At 36.7% G+C, this 15,405-nt stretch overlaps 1 protein-coding gene across 4 annotated transcripts in view; it reads right to left on the reverse strand.

The window, feature by feature from the left end:
* Positions 1–981: 981 nt before the first annotated feature.
* The window catches only part of TTBK2 (tau tubulin kinase 2), an 81,160-nt gene continuing 66,736 nt past the window's right edge, over positions 982–15,405 (reverse strand). For all 4 annotated transcript variants that reach the window (XM_030948794.1, XM_030948793.1, XM_030948795.1 and 1 more), the window contains 2 exons: positions 9,561–10,822; positions 982–8,567 (listed from right to left, as the gene is read on the reverse strand). In XM_030948794.1, the coding sequence (XP_030804654.1) occupies positions 8,099–8,567; positions 9,561–10,822 (1,731 nt within the window). In that variant the 3' untranslated portion in view covers positions 982–8,098. The remainder of the gene's footprint in view (positions 8,568–9,560; positions 10,823–15,405) is intronic.

Below are 15,405 nucleotides of genomic sequence, written 5' to 3' on the forward strand. Positions count from 1 at the left end.
ATAAATGACAAGAGCTAATGACCTGGTCATGAAGCTTAATGAAAATACTGCCAGTTATTTGAACAAAGGCAGAGCTGGCTTTAAATTTCCTCGAATGCATGGCATAACAGTGGTAATACTGAGAAAGAGATCCAGGGAATTTTCTCAAATTCTTCTGGACTTCCCTAAAAAGCTTGTCCTGCTGTGCAAAGTGCAGACTATTTTCTGGTAGCATAGGACTAAGACATTCAGGCACAAACCACAAATACAAATTGAGATTATTTTACACTCTACTTATGCTTAGTGTTACTAGAAAGAGAAATAAAAGGGTCTTGGAGGAAACTAGAGCAAGCTTAACACTGCATTTCCCCCATAGCACTCAGGTTCAGTAACAACTTCCATTCGTTCATTTCTCTGCTATCTGCTGCTTAAGTTTATTGTACAGAGGGAGACAAGTCCCCTCAAGAGACTGCAAAAGCTTAGTGACTACATCCAGACAGCTGATTATCCCCAAAAGAGATCAATTATGGTGACCTCTGACTAAATAAAAAAATAGCATTCTGAAAGGAAAAATGCCATCAGCAGCTGGCTTTTCAGGACCACTCTATTGTAACTAAAATTGACCAAATCTGGCTGCGCCAATCATTTATTGTTTAGATGAACACAGACAGAAGGGATAAGAACAAATAGAAAGTCAGGTTTCTGAGGTGGCCTATTTGGATTTTTCTGTAGTTATTAATATACAGCACATGAACTTACTAAATCAGTTAAACTTCCATTGATCCAATCATTTCAATTTGCAATCTGAACATTTGATTCATGCTGTAGTAGTAACAACATATGCTTGTTTTTTACTTTTTTGAAACAGAGAAAAAAAATCACTGCTGAAGCACTTTATCCATTCAAATTACAGGGTTACAGTAGTAAAAAACACTGAAAAATATTTCAGCTAAAGCTTTATAAGTTAATGAATCATTATACAAACACAATCAAGAATTGAAGTTTTGCATGCTGAATGAGTATTTTATTTAGAACCAGTTTATAAAAATAAAATACAAAATAATTTGAAAACAAAACTTAAACATTGTACAAAGCCTTGATATGGTACAAATGAGAAAATAAATAATTACAACTTTATGTACAAATGACCATTACAAGGGCATTAACTCTTTATGCTCTTGGGTGCCTGAGCAAACTTAAATGAAAAGAATGGCTTAGAGGATTTCCAAGGAGGGGAAGAGAATTGCAATTACTGAGTAAGAGAATTTGAAGGACTCAGCATTTGTCTTCCTCAATGGTAAAAAACAATCTCAGAACTACTTTCCACTTAATTTAATCGCACTGCAGACTTTACTATCGAGTACTTGATTTCTTATGGAGTTTACAATATTGTATTTTTAATTAATACACAGATTTAATTCTTTGTGGTATTGCCCAGGGATTTTAGACTAGCAGCCATTGGTTGGCCACTTCAAAAAGTCAGTACTTGTCTGAAGGCATTGCTGGTGATTTCCTTAATTTACTAGTTTGGATGTTCATAGGAAAGCATTTGAAAATTGGCATCTGTTAACACAAGCACTGCAACTTCAGTCTGGGTTGATTCTATAGAAAAGAAAGTTAAAAGCTGGGGAAGAATTTCCAATCTTGCTTCCTAGCCAATGAAAGTAAAGAGGATGCAGAGAAGGCTGCTTGGCAACAAATCCAGATCTCCAGTCAGAAGAAAAATATGTGAAATTGTCAAAAAAATCCTACTTCACTTTGCATCAAACCTTTATGACCATGCCTGCCATGCAGCAGATACTGGTTTAAAAGGATTTGAAGCCAGGCAGACCAAAATAATTACATTGCATCTTTTGGAGCAAGTTGTTCTGCTGTTACCATCAGCCCTTTACATAAAAGGTCAAAGGTCAAGTGATCTCAAAACAAACATCAAATTAATTCCAGCTGAATTCCCACAGACACTTGTGGATGATGGGGGCCTCACATGAGTAGCCCACTTGGGATACTGTTTTAAAAGAAACCACACTGTACTCTTGGCCAAAGTGGCTCTCAACAGTAATTCTGACAGAAAAGGAGAGATCCAGAGGCATGTCATGTCATGTAATAATAACAACAACAATAAGAAAATTAGTATTTTCCAAATTAAAATACAGCAACAGCAAATTTGATATTCATAGAGTGAGTTTATATTTTCAGTTCCTAATCAGGGGAAAGAGCCTCAACAAAACAGGACCCTATACTGATTTTAATGAAGTTGCACCTGCACAAGAACAGCAAGAACTCCCACAGGTCCAAGCTCTTCAAGTAGAAGAGAAACAGGAGCATAGCATTTGGGTTTGTCATTATCATTGTTGATAGAGAATGTGTTATCATCAATGGAGAGTAAAATCAGCCCAACCTGTTCAAACTTGGATGGCAAGAGTCATTGCAAAGTCAATACATCAATCTTTGAAACAATGGACTCCTGTACATTTTTCCTTAAAAAACCCAACCAAACAAAAACCCCTCCTTAAAGATATATATTTAAAAGCCTGATTATTTAAACCATATGAAAATGAGTGAGAAAAGCTTTTTGGCATTTGACAATATCATAAGATAATTCCTGATAATTATTATATAATCCAAGCTGATTTTATAACATTTCTCTTTCACAAATATTTTGTATAGGGAAAAGGAACACTGGCTTCAAGCAGACAGGTGAGGTATTCTTATGTGATGTGCATGTTTATGCAATTTGATTAGCTAAAAAATGTATGACCTATGCCTGTGTATTGCATACAGTCAAAACACTGAACCTCACTTCCTTTTACCAGCATTTCTGGTAACCAAAAATGGTACTAATTATAACCAAAGACATTTGAGCCAAAAGAAAAACAGCAAACAAACCCAATCAGTTCACTGCCTACTTGATTAGCTAAAAGAAGTTGAATGAAAATATTATGTCCTGTTCTATAAATTTCAGAAAGAGGAATCATAGAACCATCAAGGTTGGAAAACACTGCCAAGATCCAAGTTCAACTGCTAACCTAGCACTGCCATGTTCACCATCCAACGAGCAGCCAGAGCTTTCACCAGCTGAAGAGTAGACTCATGGATAAAAGTCAAGGCCTTTATCCAGCCAAGAGTTCTCTGACCATTCCTAAAAGTGAAAAGCATACAGAGAATGCACCACAGGAATCTTGGTGTTAACCTAAGCAGACCCTGACTCACTGAGAATGACAAGACAGATATGGCTCTTGTCCCCTCACAGCATCAGTCCTGCATGGAAAAAAATCATGTATTATAGGCCTGTCATGAGAAAGAGTTTGACTTTGAGCTCTCTTTTATTCTCCTATTCCTTTCCAGAAGACTACTCTCTCATTTAAGATATATATAAAAATTGGAGGCACATATAATTCATTTTCCATTAGACCCTTTTTAGAAATTGGAATAATTACATTCTTCTTACCAGAATTGTGCCTCTAAGTGTTCCATAAAAATGTTCAATTCATTACAGAAAAAATCTGTTTACAGGAAGAAGACTATACTGTAAATCTGGCTTTATCTACATTCTCATCAAAGAGAAAAAGAAAAAAAAAATAGAAGCATTACAGTCAAGCACTGCGTAAGTATTACTGCAATAAGAAGGACTTACAGGAGTTTTGCCCAAGTAGGACTATAGGATGAGGCCTTGTAATATGAAAAAGACACAAAATCAGAATTAGGGCATAGGGACATTGCAGTAGATGAAAAGGAGACCAGAGTAAATCAAAGCAAACAGGCCTTGGCTCACTCCAGCAAATGAATTCCAGTGAACAGGATGGAATAGCTGAGACTCTTCCTATCTATATGTATATACACACATATGTATGTATGTATATATATATTTCTATATAATATACAGTATCTATATAAGTGTATATGAAGATACACTTAAGTACAAATGTGTATTTATATATATATATAAAATCAAAATTGTGTGTTTTCCCAGCAATAGTTATTACCATAATACTACGAACTGTAGATGATAGAGCTCCAGCAAGTCTTTTTCAGATGAAAAATATTTCAAGCTATTTTTAAATATATAGGACCAAATCCTTTCTTATACATCAAGACTGTTTAGTGAGGTATGCAAGAAAGCTTGATCTCAAACATGCAGACTTCAAGGTAAGAATATGTCCAGATTTCCCAAGACAGGATGTGGCTGGTGGTTGTAATGAATGCCTTGTGTCACTCTGCAGGGCTTTGCCTCCTGTATAATTACATATAACTAGCACTTAAGACCTCATCTTGCTCCTGCCTTTGAGCAGTGACATTTTCTACGCTTATTGATCCTGCTCAAGCAGTAGATAGGTGCTTAGCATCATACAACTTGCCAACATTGCTCTACCGTATCACACTTTTTATTATTCTAGCAGGGTTTTACCTAAGTAGTAATTGGCATTTGTAATTAATAAAGAGGTTAATTCATTTTGATTTTTGAGATTGTAACTTAGATTGATTTTACCATGCAATATTGTAGCACAAAAGTCTGTGTGAAATGTTTGGTGATTTCAAGTTCTATTTTAGTTTAAAGGCTTCATGCCTCAGTTTCTCTAAAAAATGCTCCAAAGTGCTGGCCACAACACAGAATACACCATAAAGAGGAAATGAGTATGCAGCATCTGCACCTGCTACATGTCATGGCTCCATTGCACTGCTCACCAAAGAAAGGGAGAAGACAAAGCAACAGCTCCTTGAATTTTATATTTCCCAGCTAATATTCCTATATAAACTGCTGTGTGCTATGCAGAGTAATGGCAGCCATTTTGTACAATGGAGAAAAATCTTCCCCGTCCCTGAAAATGTGTTGCAGATAACCTGCCATAAACTATTCACACACACTCTGCACAAGGGTGACACACATGTACATTGGTGGTTTTCTGCAGAGCCATATCCACATTCAAATACTGAGGCTTACAGAGTCCTTAATGATTATATAGGCCCTCTAGAAATATTAAGCTAATATTTATGTATGAGTTGATCAATTGACCATTACTTAATAACATTAACTGATTGCTATGTTAGACTACAGTAAGCATTTCTGTAAACTTTTGGGAGAAGGGTATCAAGCAACAAAAAACTCAAGAAGAGCAAGTAGTTCAAGCTAAGTTATTCACAATTGCTCCTCCATTCACATCTTCATTATTTTCTCCTTAGATCCTGTTAAATCTACAGCAAAAAAGCAACTGGGGGTATACAGTTCTTCTACCTTTTCCTGACCAAAAGAAGCCTGTGTCACCAATAATGACTGATTTCTCTTTTTCTTTTTGGCATAGTTTACTATTTTTACATTGGCAAGTAGTTCAAGTACGAGTGAATTTCTACAGCATTGGTTTATTTTACATAGTAATGTCTAACAATGGACAAGCCTGTACTTTGAAGACAACATAACAGAGGTGTTATGTGCTTTCTCACCTGTAAAGCAGTTACCATTTCTGGATCCTGTTACACTATAGAGAAAATATAAACACCTCAACTTCAGCATTTTCAGGTAAGGATGCATAAAGTTAGTACTTATGAAAACTGACAATGTAATGTAAGAATAAACTTACATGATGATAATAAATGCTTTTCAGAAATAAGGAAAAATAATCATGGGCTGCCACGCCACCTTAACAAATAATTCCAGCAAGTGCCCAGGACAAAAACATCACAATGTGACCAAATTCTTTTTTATGGTATACCATAAGGAAACATGTAGAAAACAGGAAGGAAAAGATGGAATTTGTTGTTGTCACATTCAACCATTAGGTATTCATAGGCTGTCACTGTTCCTATATGACAAGTATTCACAATTTAGAACTCACATAATGAAATAAAAATTAGCAATACCTATTTGTAATAAAAAATAAAAATATCTCTTGAGTCTTTGTTCTTGTTCCATATGCAAATGTGCACATGAAATTAGAAATAAAAAAAAACAAGCTGCAACACAAAACATTGGCTGGTTGAGAAATCAGCAGTCCTTCAATTTTGTACCAAGGTATAAAGGCTATTAGAATTTGTGCATTCCAGATATTTTTGGCAGGGGTGCAGGGGAGAATAGAAGAGGTAAGTATACAGGAGCTAACAGAAAGGGAACTGTACTATTTGTGGTCCATAAATTACAAATGAAAAATGAGAAAGAATGAGTTTATATAAGCATATACATATATGTATATATAAATATTTATATTATATAATTTACCATGAGGACATGCAATTATGGGTATAGCACCTATTATACATTATAATACAAAGGAATTGGACTTTGCAATGGTTTCTTCAGAAAAAGCAGGTATACCCTACCTATTGCATTCATCTGTAGTGCTTGAAACCTGAATGAAATTAAGGTTCCATACTGTGCTACATTACATATGGGAAATAATATACATAATAAGAAAAGGAAAAAATCAACATAGTCTGACAAAGCAAGTGAAATTCAGTGCAGCTCTAGGGCAGCTTTAATGCAGCATTAGAATGTGTTAGCTCAGAGACAAAATATTCCCTTTTAAATCCAAAAGTATTCTTTTGGCAGAGGTTAAATAAAAAAACACAGATGCTGGCTGGAGAGGCATATGACTACAGCAAGCAGATCAGTAATTGACAAGTCTCCTATGCATCCAGAGTCCCCACAACAGGAATCATTAGGGAGGAGAGCTGGCTGCATCTTTCTCAGGCTTGTGTTCTTGTCTGTCCCTATTCTGACCCACTATGCTTTTCTGAACACAGCAAAAGGTGCTGTACCTTTCATTCCCTACAGGGTTCCTGCAGAGCACAAGATGTTACTGAGTAAGTACCTAATAAAACTGGAGGAATTAAACACCTTTGGACTTTACTGAGAGTCAACAAAGCTTCTCTATCAAAAACACATTTGGGAAACTGAATTACAAGAATCCAATACAAAAATAGCTCAGATTTCTTTCCGTATATTTTGCTTTGATGATTAATATTCTTACCCAGATTTTGTAAGGGTGTTAAGTGTATTTCTGTCACCCCTAACTTATCACGTTCATAAAGTAGACAATTTCCTCATCTCTGTTTCATCTTTCATAATTTTAGAAAACAAATGACCAAAAAACCAAAACTTGATTGGTAATCATCTCTGCATTGCAAGATCTGTGGTTTAAGCGATCCATAAATAATGGAAAAACAGAAGTCAGCAATAACAAAGGTTCTTTTTTCATTTGAATTAAGGGGGTAAAGAAAGGTTCTTATTTTCTAACTTACATTGCATTTTACTGTAAATCTACAACATCCAGTGAAGGGCATACATCTAGTCCTTTCTCTTATTTCCTAGGAGGGAATGCTTTTCCAAATCCTATCAAATGTGGTTTGAAAAACCCCACTATGACTCCCAAAAGCTATATGATATAGAACTGAGAATCAGCTTCCTGGATCCTAATTACTGCTAAGGAAATCTCTAAATAATATTGGTACAAAAACATCTTGTCAAATATTGATTTTTTAAATTTCATCAGTGTCAAGAAGAGGTAAGGTATATGATACTTAGGTAAGAAATCTGTGCCATAATAGGGGACAAAATAAGCACTCAGTGACTCAGAGGTGAGTGCAGCTCAAAATGGAAGAAATTTATAAGGCAGAAATATCATCTTCTAAAGTGTGTGCTTTTTTAAAACTGCAAAGAAATGCTTGAGCAGTACTTATCTCCCAAGTAGTGACATCATTTTGGGAATGACTGTTTCAGGCTTTCTTACATACTCCTTGAGTACGCAAGGCCTTAAATAATTAGGCCAAATTTTCTAACTAGGGAAACTAAACAGATCAAGATTAATACCATTTTAAAACACTCACTTTCAAGATACTTTTTCACTCTAAATACATTGCACCTCTTTGACTACCCAGCCATTCTTACCCTGGCCTCTACTTCCCATTTTGTGGATCTGCTTGCTGCCTGCTCTAAGGCAAAGCCTGGCCACTTATTTACAAAGAATGCTTTCTCATGAATAGTTTCCAATGGCTACTTTCTTTAAAATGTGCAGATTCAACATCTTTTTTTAATATACTTTTTTTTTGATTATTTTTTTAAATACACAGTACACAGACACAACATGCATCAGATTTAGGAGGAGATTTTATACCTGTCAAGACCCAGTTCCTATCTGCTAAGCTTAGTAGTTGATTTGCTCTTTCCTGTGGAAGTCTTAGTGTTTGGGGAATGGTGGAAAGAACTGCCAGATCCTTTCAGACCATTCTTGCTCGTTTTGTTGCAGCAGTGCTCTTGTTGGCAGGACCTCCTAGAAGATGAAGAGCCTGAATGGCTAGGAGGTGATTTACTCCTCCCAAAATGTGGGGATGAACTCCTCTGATCATGATGGGATCTCCCAGCCCGGGACGGAGAAGAACTGGCAGTACGGGGTAAAGAAGAGCTTCTAGGGGAGGCACTGGGACTGCGGCGGGGGATGACAGGGCTCTTGGGTGGTGTTTTTGGACTATGAGGAGATCCTGGACTCTTACACTGGGTAGAACTCCTTGGTCTTTGAGATCCATTCTGCAGGATTTGAGCCAGACGAGAGATAAGATCCGAGTCCGAGCTGCTACTGCCTAGGACTCTGTATCTGCGCAACCTTAAGAAGAAACGAAGAAAGATTATTTCTATTTCCATCTATTCAGTAAAATTCAAATAGAAACTCTGTATCACTAGAAACTAAGGAGGAGCTTGCATTGCTGAACAGATATGTGGAGCTCAACTTTCCTGTGGTAGAGGTGTTTGGATCTAGGCTTTGGCTTCTGTGTTGTTCAGCTCAACACAGTATTTATATTTATATAAACTCACTCCCATAAACAGCCTCAGTGTTTACAGGACAACAGGATTTTCCTGGTGGTGTTGGAAGGAGCACACTGAAGAGCAGTGCTTATTGCCATTTCAGAGGGGTACATCCATTCCTGCACACCATCAGTGCACTCCCATACACAATTTTAAGGGATGACAAGGCTCACTGCAGCTTCCTTAAAAGGATTTTGCACTACTGTATCAAAATTATCCTTATCTTGGGAATGTAGACAGAAAAAACTAGATTGTGATTGTCTGCATATAGACGTGGCAAACAGGAGGTCTTCTAAAATTCACTCTGCCCTACTTTAATTAGTTGATTTACTTAGACATGATCTGAGCATAGCTAATTGACTTAATGGTGATGGCTGGAATCCCCAAATATCTACAATGTCTACATTAAGAACAGATTAATTTCCAAGGGAGCTGAATACAACAGCTCCTAAAAATTTCTATGGGTTTGTAAATAACCAGCAGTTCTGGAAAAGTAACCCCACTTTAACAAAATGTGTAAAAATTTAGTTATAGATTGTCAGGTTTCAAAATATTGAATACACATCTGTTGATGTATTAGTTTTAACAGTGAACCAGGCTCATTTTGTGTATCAGCTTCTCCTCATTCATTCTCCAACAGTGTAAGGTTTCTCAGAGAATTGAAGCCCAGCATTTTTTTTTAATTAGTTAGAGGGTGGAACTTCTACAGCATTACATCCTGCACAGTAACTGCAGTCTAGCTCCTGAAAATCTATTTCAACCTGAAAATCTATTTCTATTTTCTCTGCATTACCTAGCTTCTACCCCAGGTCTAGTAGGTGGTTTTCCTGGTGGTGGCCGAGGAAAGAACTGAGCTGAACTTGAACTGGTAACTTGATCAGTGGTTGCCCAAGACACTGGTCTTGGAATCTTGCTTTTTCTGGACTGAGGGCTGCTTGGAGATAAAGAGCTATCTTCATTCTGCTTGCTGAAATGAGAGTCCAGTGTCAATTTAGAAAACGAAGCTAAGACATCTTCTTCAGAAAACGGTACTGGAGCGGCAGCCATTTTTTCCTCCAGTGACTTATCAGAGGCACTTGAGAGGTCACCAAGGAAAGATTTGAGCTGTCTCTTTTCCATAAGTAATTTGACCAAGTCTGTCTGATGGGCTTTTTTTAGAAGAAGCTTTTCCTTTGCAGAAACAGAAGAGGAATCTGACATTGAGTCTATCTCTTGTGCTAAAACTGGGATTCGACTCTGCCTGAATACAAAAGAAGATTTAACGGAGTCTTTCTTAGATCGATAAGAATTCTCATTTTCTGAAATGCAATGGAATAACTCTCCATTTCTGGGAGCATTTTTCTCTCTTTTATTCTCCTGCTGCAAAATAGTAGTAAGAGCCACTTGGTGGCATTTCAGGTCTTGGCTATGGACTTCCTCCTTATCAGAATGAAAACCATTTTCCTGAATGGTTGCTATTTTGCTTCCCTGTCTATTAACATGTGCGTTATTAAGTCTTGAGGGAGACAATTCTGATGTTTTAGGTGCTATTGACTTCAGAACCTCATCTTGATTTGGGACCAAACAGACAGGCCTTGACTTTGATTCCTGAGCTGCTTCAGTATTTGTTAGAGGTTCTTCCTCTGCAGATTTTGAGTTTCCTGGCAAAGAAGAATTCTGTTCTTTGCTTAGCATTTCAATGGCATCCTCAGAAACCAGTGGGAGCCCTTCTTCCTCAGCCTCCTCCACAGGAATATTTCCAAGCTCTTTCTCTTCCTGTATCCCATTGTGTTCAGGTAGGTCCTTTTGGTCAAAATCCAGGACAGATTCTTTGACAAGTCCTCCCCTCTCAAGCACCTCTTGGCTAATATTAAGTACCAAATCTGGTCTGTTGGCACTAGCTGGAAGTGCATCCTCTGTCCCAACCAAACCTGGCAAACTTTCCTTTGGAGAGGAAAGTTCCACGGTGTGTTCCACAGACTGACCATCCTGCTCTCTTCTCTCCAGCTGGTGGCCATAGTGAAAGCTCTCTGAAGCAGACTGTGTGGATGCCACTGAAGGTCTGGGTATTGTTATCTGCATTGGAAAATTAAAGAAAAAGGTGAGAAACTCAGGAATGTTATACAAGTAACATCCTTTAAATAGTAGCTTTGGTTCCACACCTTCAACATACATTATATAATGATTCCTATGAATCACAATGTTAAAATAATACCTAACTTCATAGCATACATGTAGATAATCAGGAAAAAAAAAGTCTATCCTCTCAAGACAGAAATATGTATCAGATTAAAAAAACCACCATGTCAGTGAAAAATGTTGCTGTTAGCAAGTATAACCCCCCGGGAATGAGATCCTAACGGGCAGTTTTTGGTTTGGTTTTTTTTAAATTTTAGTTTGAAAACTCCTAGAATAAGTTGTATATAAATGTAACATTTTTAACAAGTACACAACAATATTTTTAGACAAAGAACACAGTGACATTTAGATTCAGAAATTCCATGCTCTTAATATATTTTTGTCTGGAAAAAGAACTTTCTTGTGTACCCTGTATTAGTTATTGCTTTTCCTACTGAAGCTTATGCCCCATTTTAACTAAGTAATCTGGTTTGGATATCTCCTTACCTACGGTGATTAAGACATTCAAAAAGTAAATACTTACATATCTAAATACCCTAACAGGTCTAATCCAATAGATACACGTAAAGCACTCCTAAAACCTGTATATATCAATAAGTCAGATACTCCTTGAAAAATAGTTGGTTATGATGAGTGGTGTCTTTGGCTCACAGCATAATTGTTAGAGTATGTGTCCAGGAAATGGGAAACCTGCATTCATATCTCTCCCTACTTGATGGGCATAGACTCACTTCCTCTAGTTTCCATCAAAAAGGGAAAAAACCCAAATAAAGTTGTTTCTCACCTTCCCCATTGAAGACAGACAACTATACAGACAAAAAATGCAAGAATCATGAGGTGAGAGGGTGAGAGAACACATACACAAGAGAGAGCACACACACAAGTTTTGTCTCTGGAGACAGGGGAGGAATGCACTCTCACATGAAGAGGAGTCCAGCCTTCTGGCTTATAGATATTGGTTGGAGTAAGTTGGTCTAAACAGCAAAAAAGAAAATTTAAAAATCAAGGGGATACTATTACATCCTTTTCTACATGAACAGAGAGTTCAGCTCTGCGTTTCTTTCTATTCTATAGCTTCAGGAATCTGACACAATCTGTACTCAACAGAAAGTGGAAACTGGAGTCTGAGTTTGGCTAAAAACACTTCCTTGATTCAGTACTGGTAGAAGAGACAAGTGGAGTGTTGCTAGCATTCTGCTATGTTATAATACAGATTTTACTTGATTTTGTTAGAGAAATTATACACAATGCTGAGCTTACTAGGCTTGTGCAAGAAGTCTAGTAAGCCTAGTACATTGGTACTACTGGCAGTAGAAACCAAACCAAACAACAAAAAAAATCACATAGAAACCTGCAGTAAGAGTCTACTTTTTGTCTCCTTTATAATTTGTTTTCAAGTTTGGGCCAACACAGTCCTCCATGTTTGCTGAATTAAAATGGTACATTAAGCAAAAATCTGAGGTTACTTAGTTTGGGAAAAACAGTCCTCCTCATCTCCTCTTACACTCAAGTCCAGGTTCTTTCATCTGAAAGAAACACTATTTCCCTTTTGAGTTAGTGAAATGTTTCTTAGTGCAAAAGACTTCTTCTGAGAGATTCCAAGAACATCAGTTCAGCTACAGAAAGAACAGAGGAAATATAATTGTCTTTAAAAGCACCTTTCCATGATTAGATCATTTAGTGCCTAAATCTTGAATATTAAAAAACAGTTTAGAGAGAACTCTGCACAGAAAAAAGAAAAAACTGAAGGGAAAGAAAATAAAAACAAAAAGGTTTTGAAACAGCGGAGCTGTCCCATAGGTTTTCATACAGACATAGGAATTTGCCCAAAGACAACACTGCTCAAGGTAGCCTACATTGAAGGACTTGCTTTCATACAACGTATTTTGGCCTGTCAGACAAAAATCATCAGCTTACTTAAAAATTCTGATCTACAATCTGGGTAAAAGTGCATTCAGGAAATTTTAATGCAATATTATCCTTGGAAGAGGAGGTTCAAATTTTGGAGAGCTCACTTGGGCATTTGATGTCCATTGAGCTCTGTCTTGTTTCAATAGCTTGTTTCAGTACCTTGTTCTCCAGGGCTGCAGATGCATCTCAAAAATAAGGATGTGTAAATATTTCCTTTTTCAAACTTTTCACTGGATGAGCTAATCTAGTTGCCCATCCAAATAACTCAGGATTAAAACACCAGAGTTATCTTCCACATATCTGAAGGATGACTTCCCTCAGAATAGAATGATCGGGTGTCCTCTCAACTTACAGATGTGAGACAACCTTAGGCATTTGCTTTCAGAAGGGTATTTATCTATTTGATATATTTCCAGAAGAACTGCAACTGCATTTAAATCCTCCTTTGCTCAAATACATTTACATTAAAACTCTCTTTTCCTTGTGACACCTCTTTCATATGTCAATTCTTTGCTAGAAGAAAGCAGCTCTGATATGAAGTTAATTTACATTTTTCAATAGACTTCATATCCTTTGACACATCTGGAGAGAGAATTTTCTAGTCTTTCCAGCACATCTTGGCCATAGAGATTTAACCCTTACATTCAAGAAAGAGAAGACTAGGCTTGTTGAACCACCTACAATCAAATAGGCAGGAGCTATTTGTGAAAATGAAACATTGAACAAATGGAGAAAAGAAAAGGATACTGGATGACTAAGTATCAATTAAAGATCTGGTACTACTGAATAATTCAAACTTTCAGAAAAGGCTTTTTGGACACATATATCACTTTCTTGATTTTTATTCACTAACAAACAAAAATTTGTTTTCTCACATGGTCAATAAATCTCTTATTGGTCTTCTCAAAGTACAAGAACTAGATGATATCCCTGTTGGACTTGACACTTCACCCATATGTTCAAGAAATTTCAATGGGTAGTCATAAATAATCCTCATATTTTTATTTCTTGTGCCAGTAAATACACTCTTATCCTATGAGATTTTTATGGTTAATTATGCCAATTATGTAAAACACTGAACCTGAGGAACAAAGATTACAATTTATCTAAGTAAAATATGGGGAATACAACTTAAAATCCTACCTTTGAGCTCAACATGGTAACTAGTTTATAACACTGATTTTGCAATTCCCATACTTCAACAGCAGTTATGTGACACAACAGATCACTAAAAATGGCTGAGACAATATATGAAACAATGAATTCAAGGTTCTCCTTTCACTCCAAAATATTTCAATGAAATTACTGCCACCATAGTCTTGAATCTTTTGGCGTTCCCTAAATATTTTCTTAATCCCTTTCTGTTTCCTCAAATTCACACTTGAACCAAGATGAGAAATTATCCTGCATTTCTTCAGGAAATTCTACAAGAGTGAGTGGGATGTCAAGAAGGAAAAAGAACAAAATAACAACATAAATATCTCTCAGACATCCTCTATGGCATCTGATAAACGTTCCTCCTTTTAAACCTTTGACAGGGTGCAATGGTAAGCGATATGCTTGCATGAATGCCTCTGTGTACATATACAGCTAATTGTAGAGGAATATAATACTGAGTTAAGCTCTGCAAAATTGCTAACTGAAAGACATAATGCTGTGAATATGGATTATTTTATAATATCAGCAATAGCTTCTCTTCATTCCACTCATGATGTCTGATACTTCTGCATGTGAAGGGCTGTCAGGACTTTGGGCCTCTCAGAGACATGGTGTGCGGATCTGTCTCCTGCTAATCCTTTCATTATTTGGAATTTTTCATATTAATACATCATCATTATATTACTGGACATTCTGAAGACACTTCACCTAATCAGTTTACTCTTCAGAACATCTTTGCTACCTTTGTAAACCTTGAAGCTTTTTTATCCAGGAGAATAAACCCCCCACATCTTTTCTCTTCTCCCTGCTTCTTTTTCACCTATGGTTAGCTCTACAGCCAGTAGGAACAAAACCAATATTAGTACAAGTCTGCAAGTGCAACTCTGATTTGTAAGACCAAAAACTCTCCCTAAATCTTTCCAGTTCACCAGCTTCCTCTTACTTCATGAGCTTTTCTTTACTTACATCACTTACTTTCTACTTCCTTGCAGAATATTATGCCTCTGCAAAGAAATTTGAATTGCAGATTGTCTGAAAGAGCCAAGGGTATATAATGCACTGTCCTATAATTTACTGCCAGTGACATTCTCACACAAGTAAACCACTGCTACACCTCACATCTTGGGAGATAGCTCACAACTTCCTGTTCAGAACAGACCCACCTCCCAAAATCCTCCCTACCTACTACTATCACTCCTACTGACTTTCTAGAGTGTAATCCTTTGTATCCCTTACATTCCATTCCCAGATTAAGCTCACAGCAGGGAAGTTAAAGATAATTAATTATATGTTTACTAAAGTATATTGGTTGTTTCTACAAATAGACTAATACGGGGATAAACAGGAGAAACATATGGCTGTAATTCATTGTGTTATGGAACACAAGACTAAATTTTGATACCGAATCCTTATCAATAGCCCCATATATATAGTACTGCAAGCATTGAAGG

This window comes from Camarhynchus parvulus, chromosome 5 (assembly GCF_901933205.1).
Source record: "Camarhynchus parvulus chromosome 5, STF_HiC, whole genome shotgun sequence".
Lineage (NCBI taxonomy): Eukaryota > Metazoa > Chordata > Aves > Passeriformes > Thraupidae > Camarhynchus > Camarhynchus parvulus.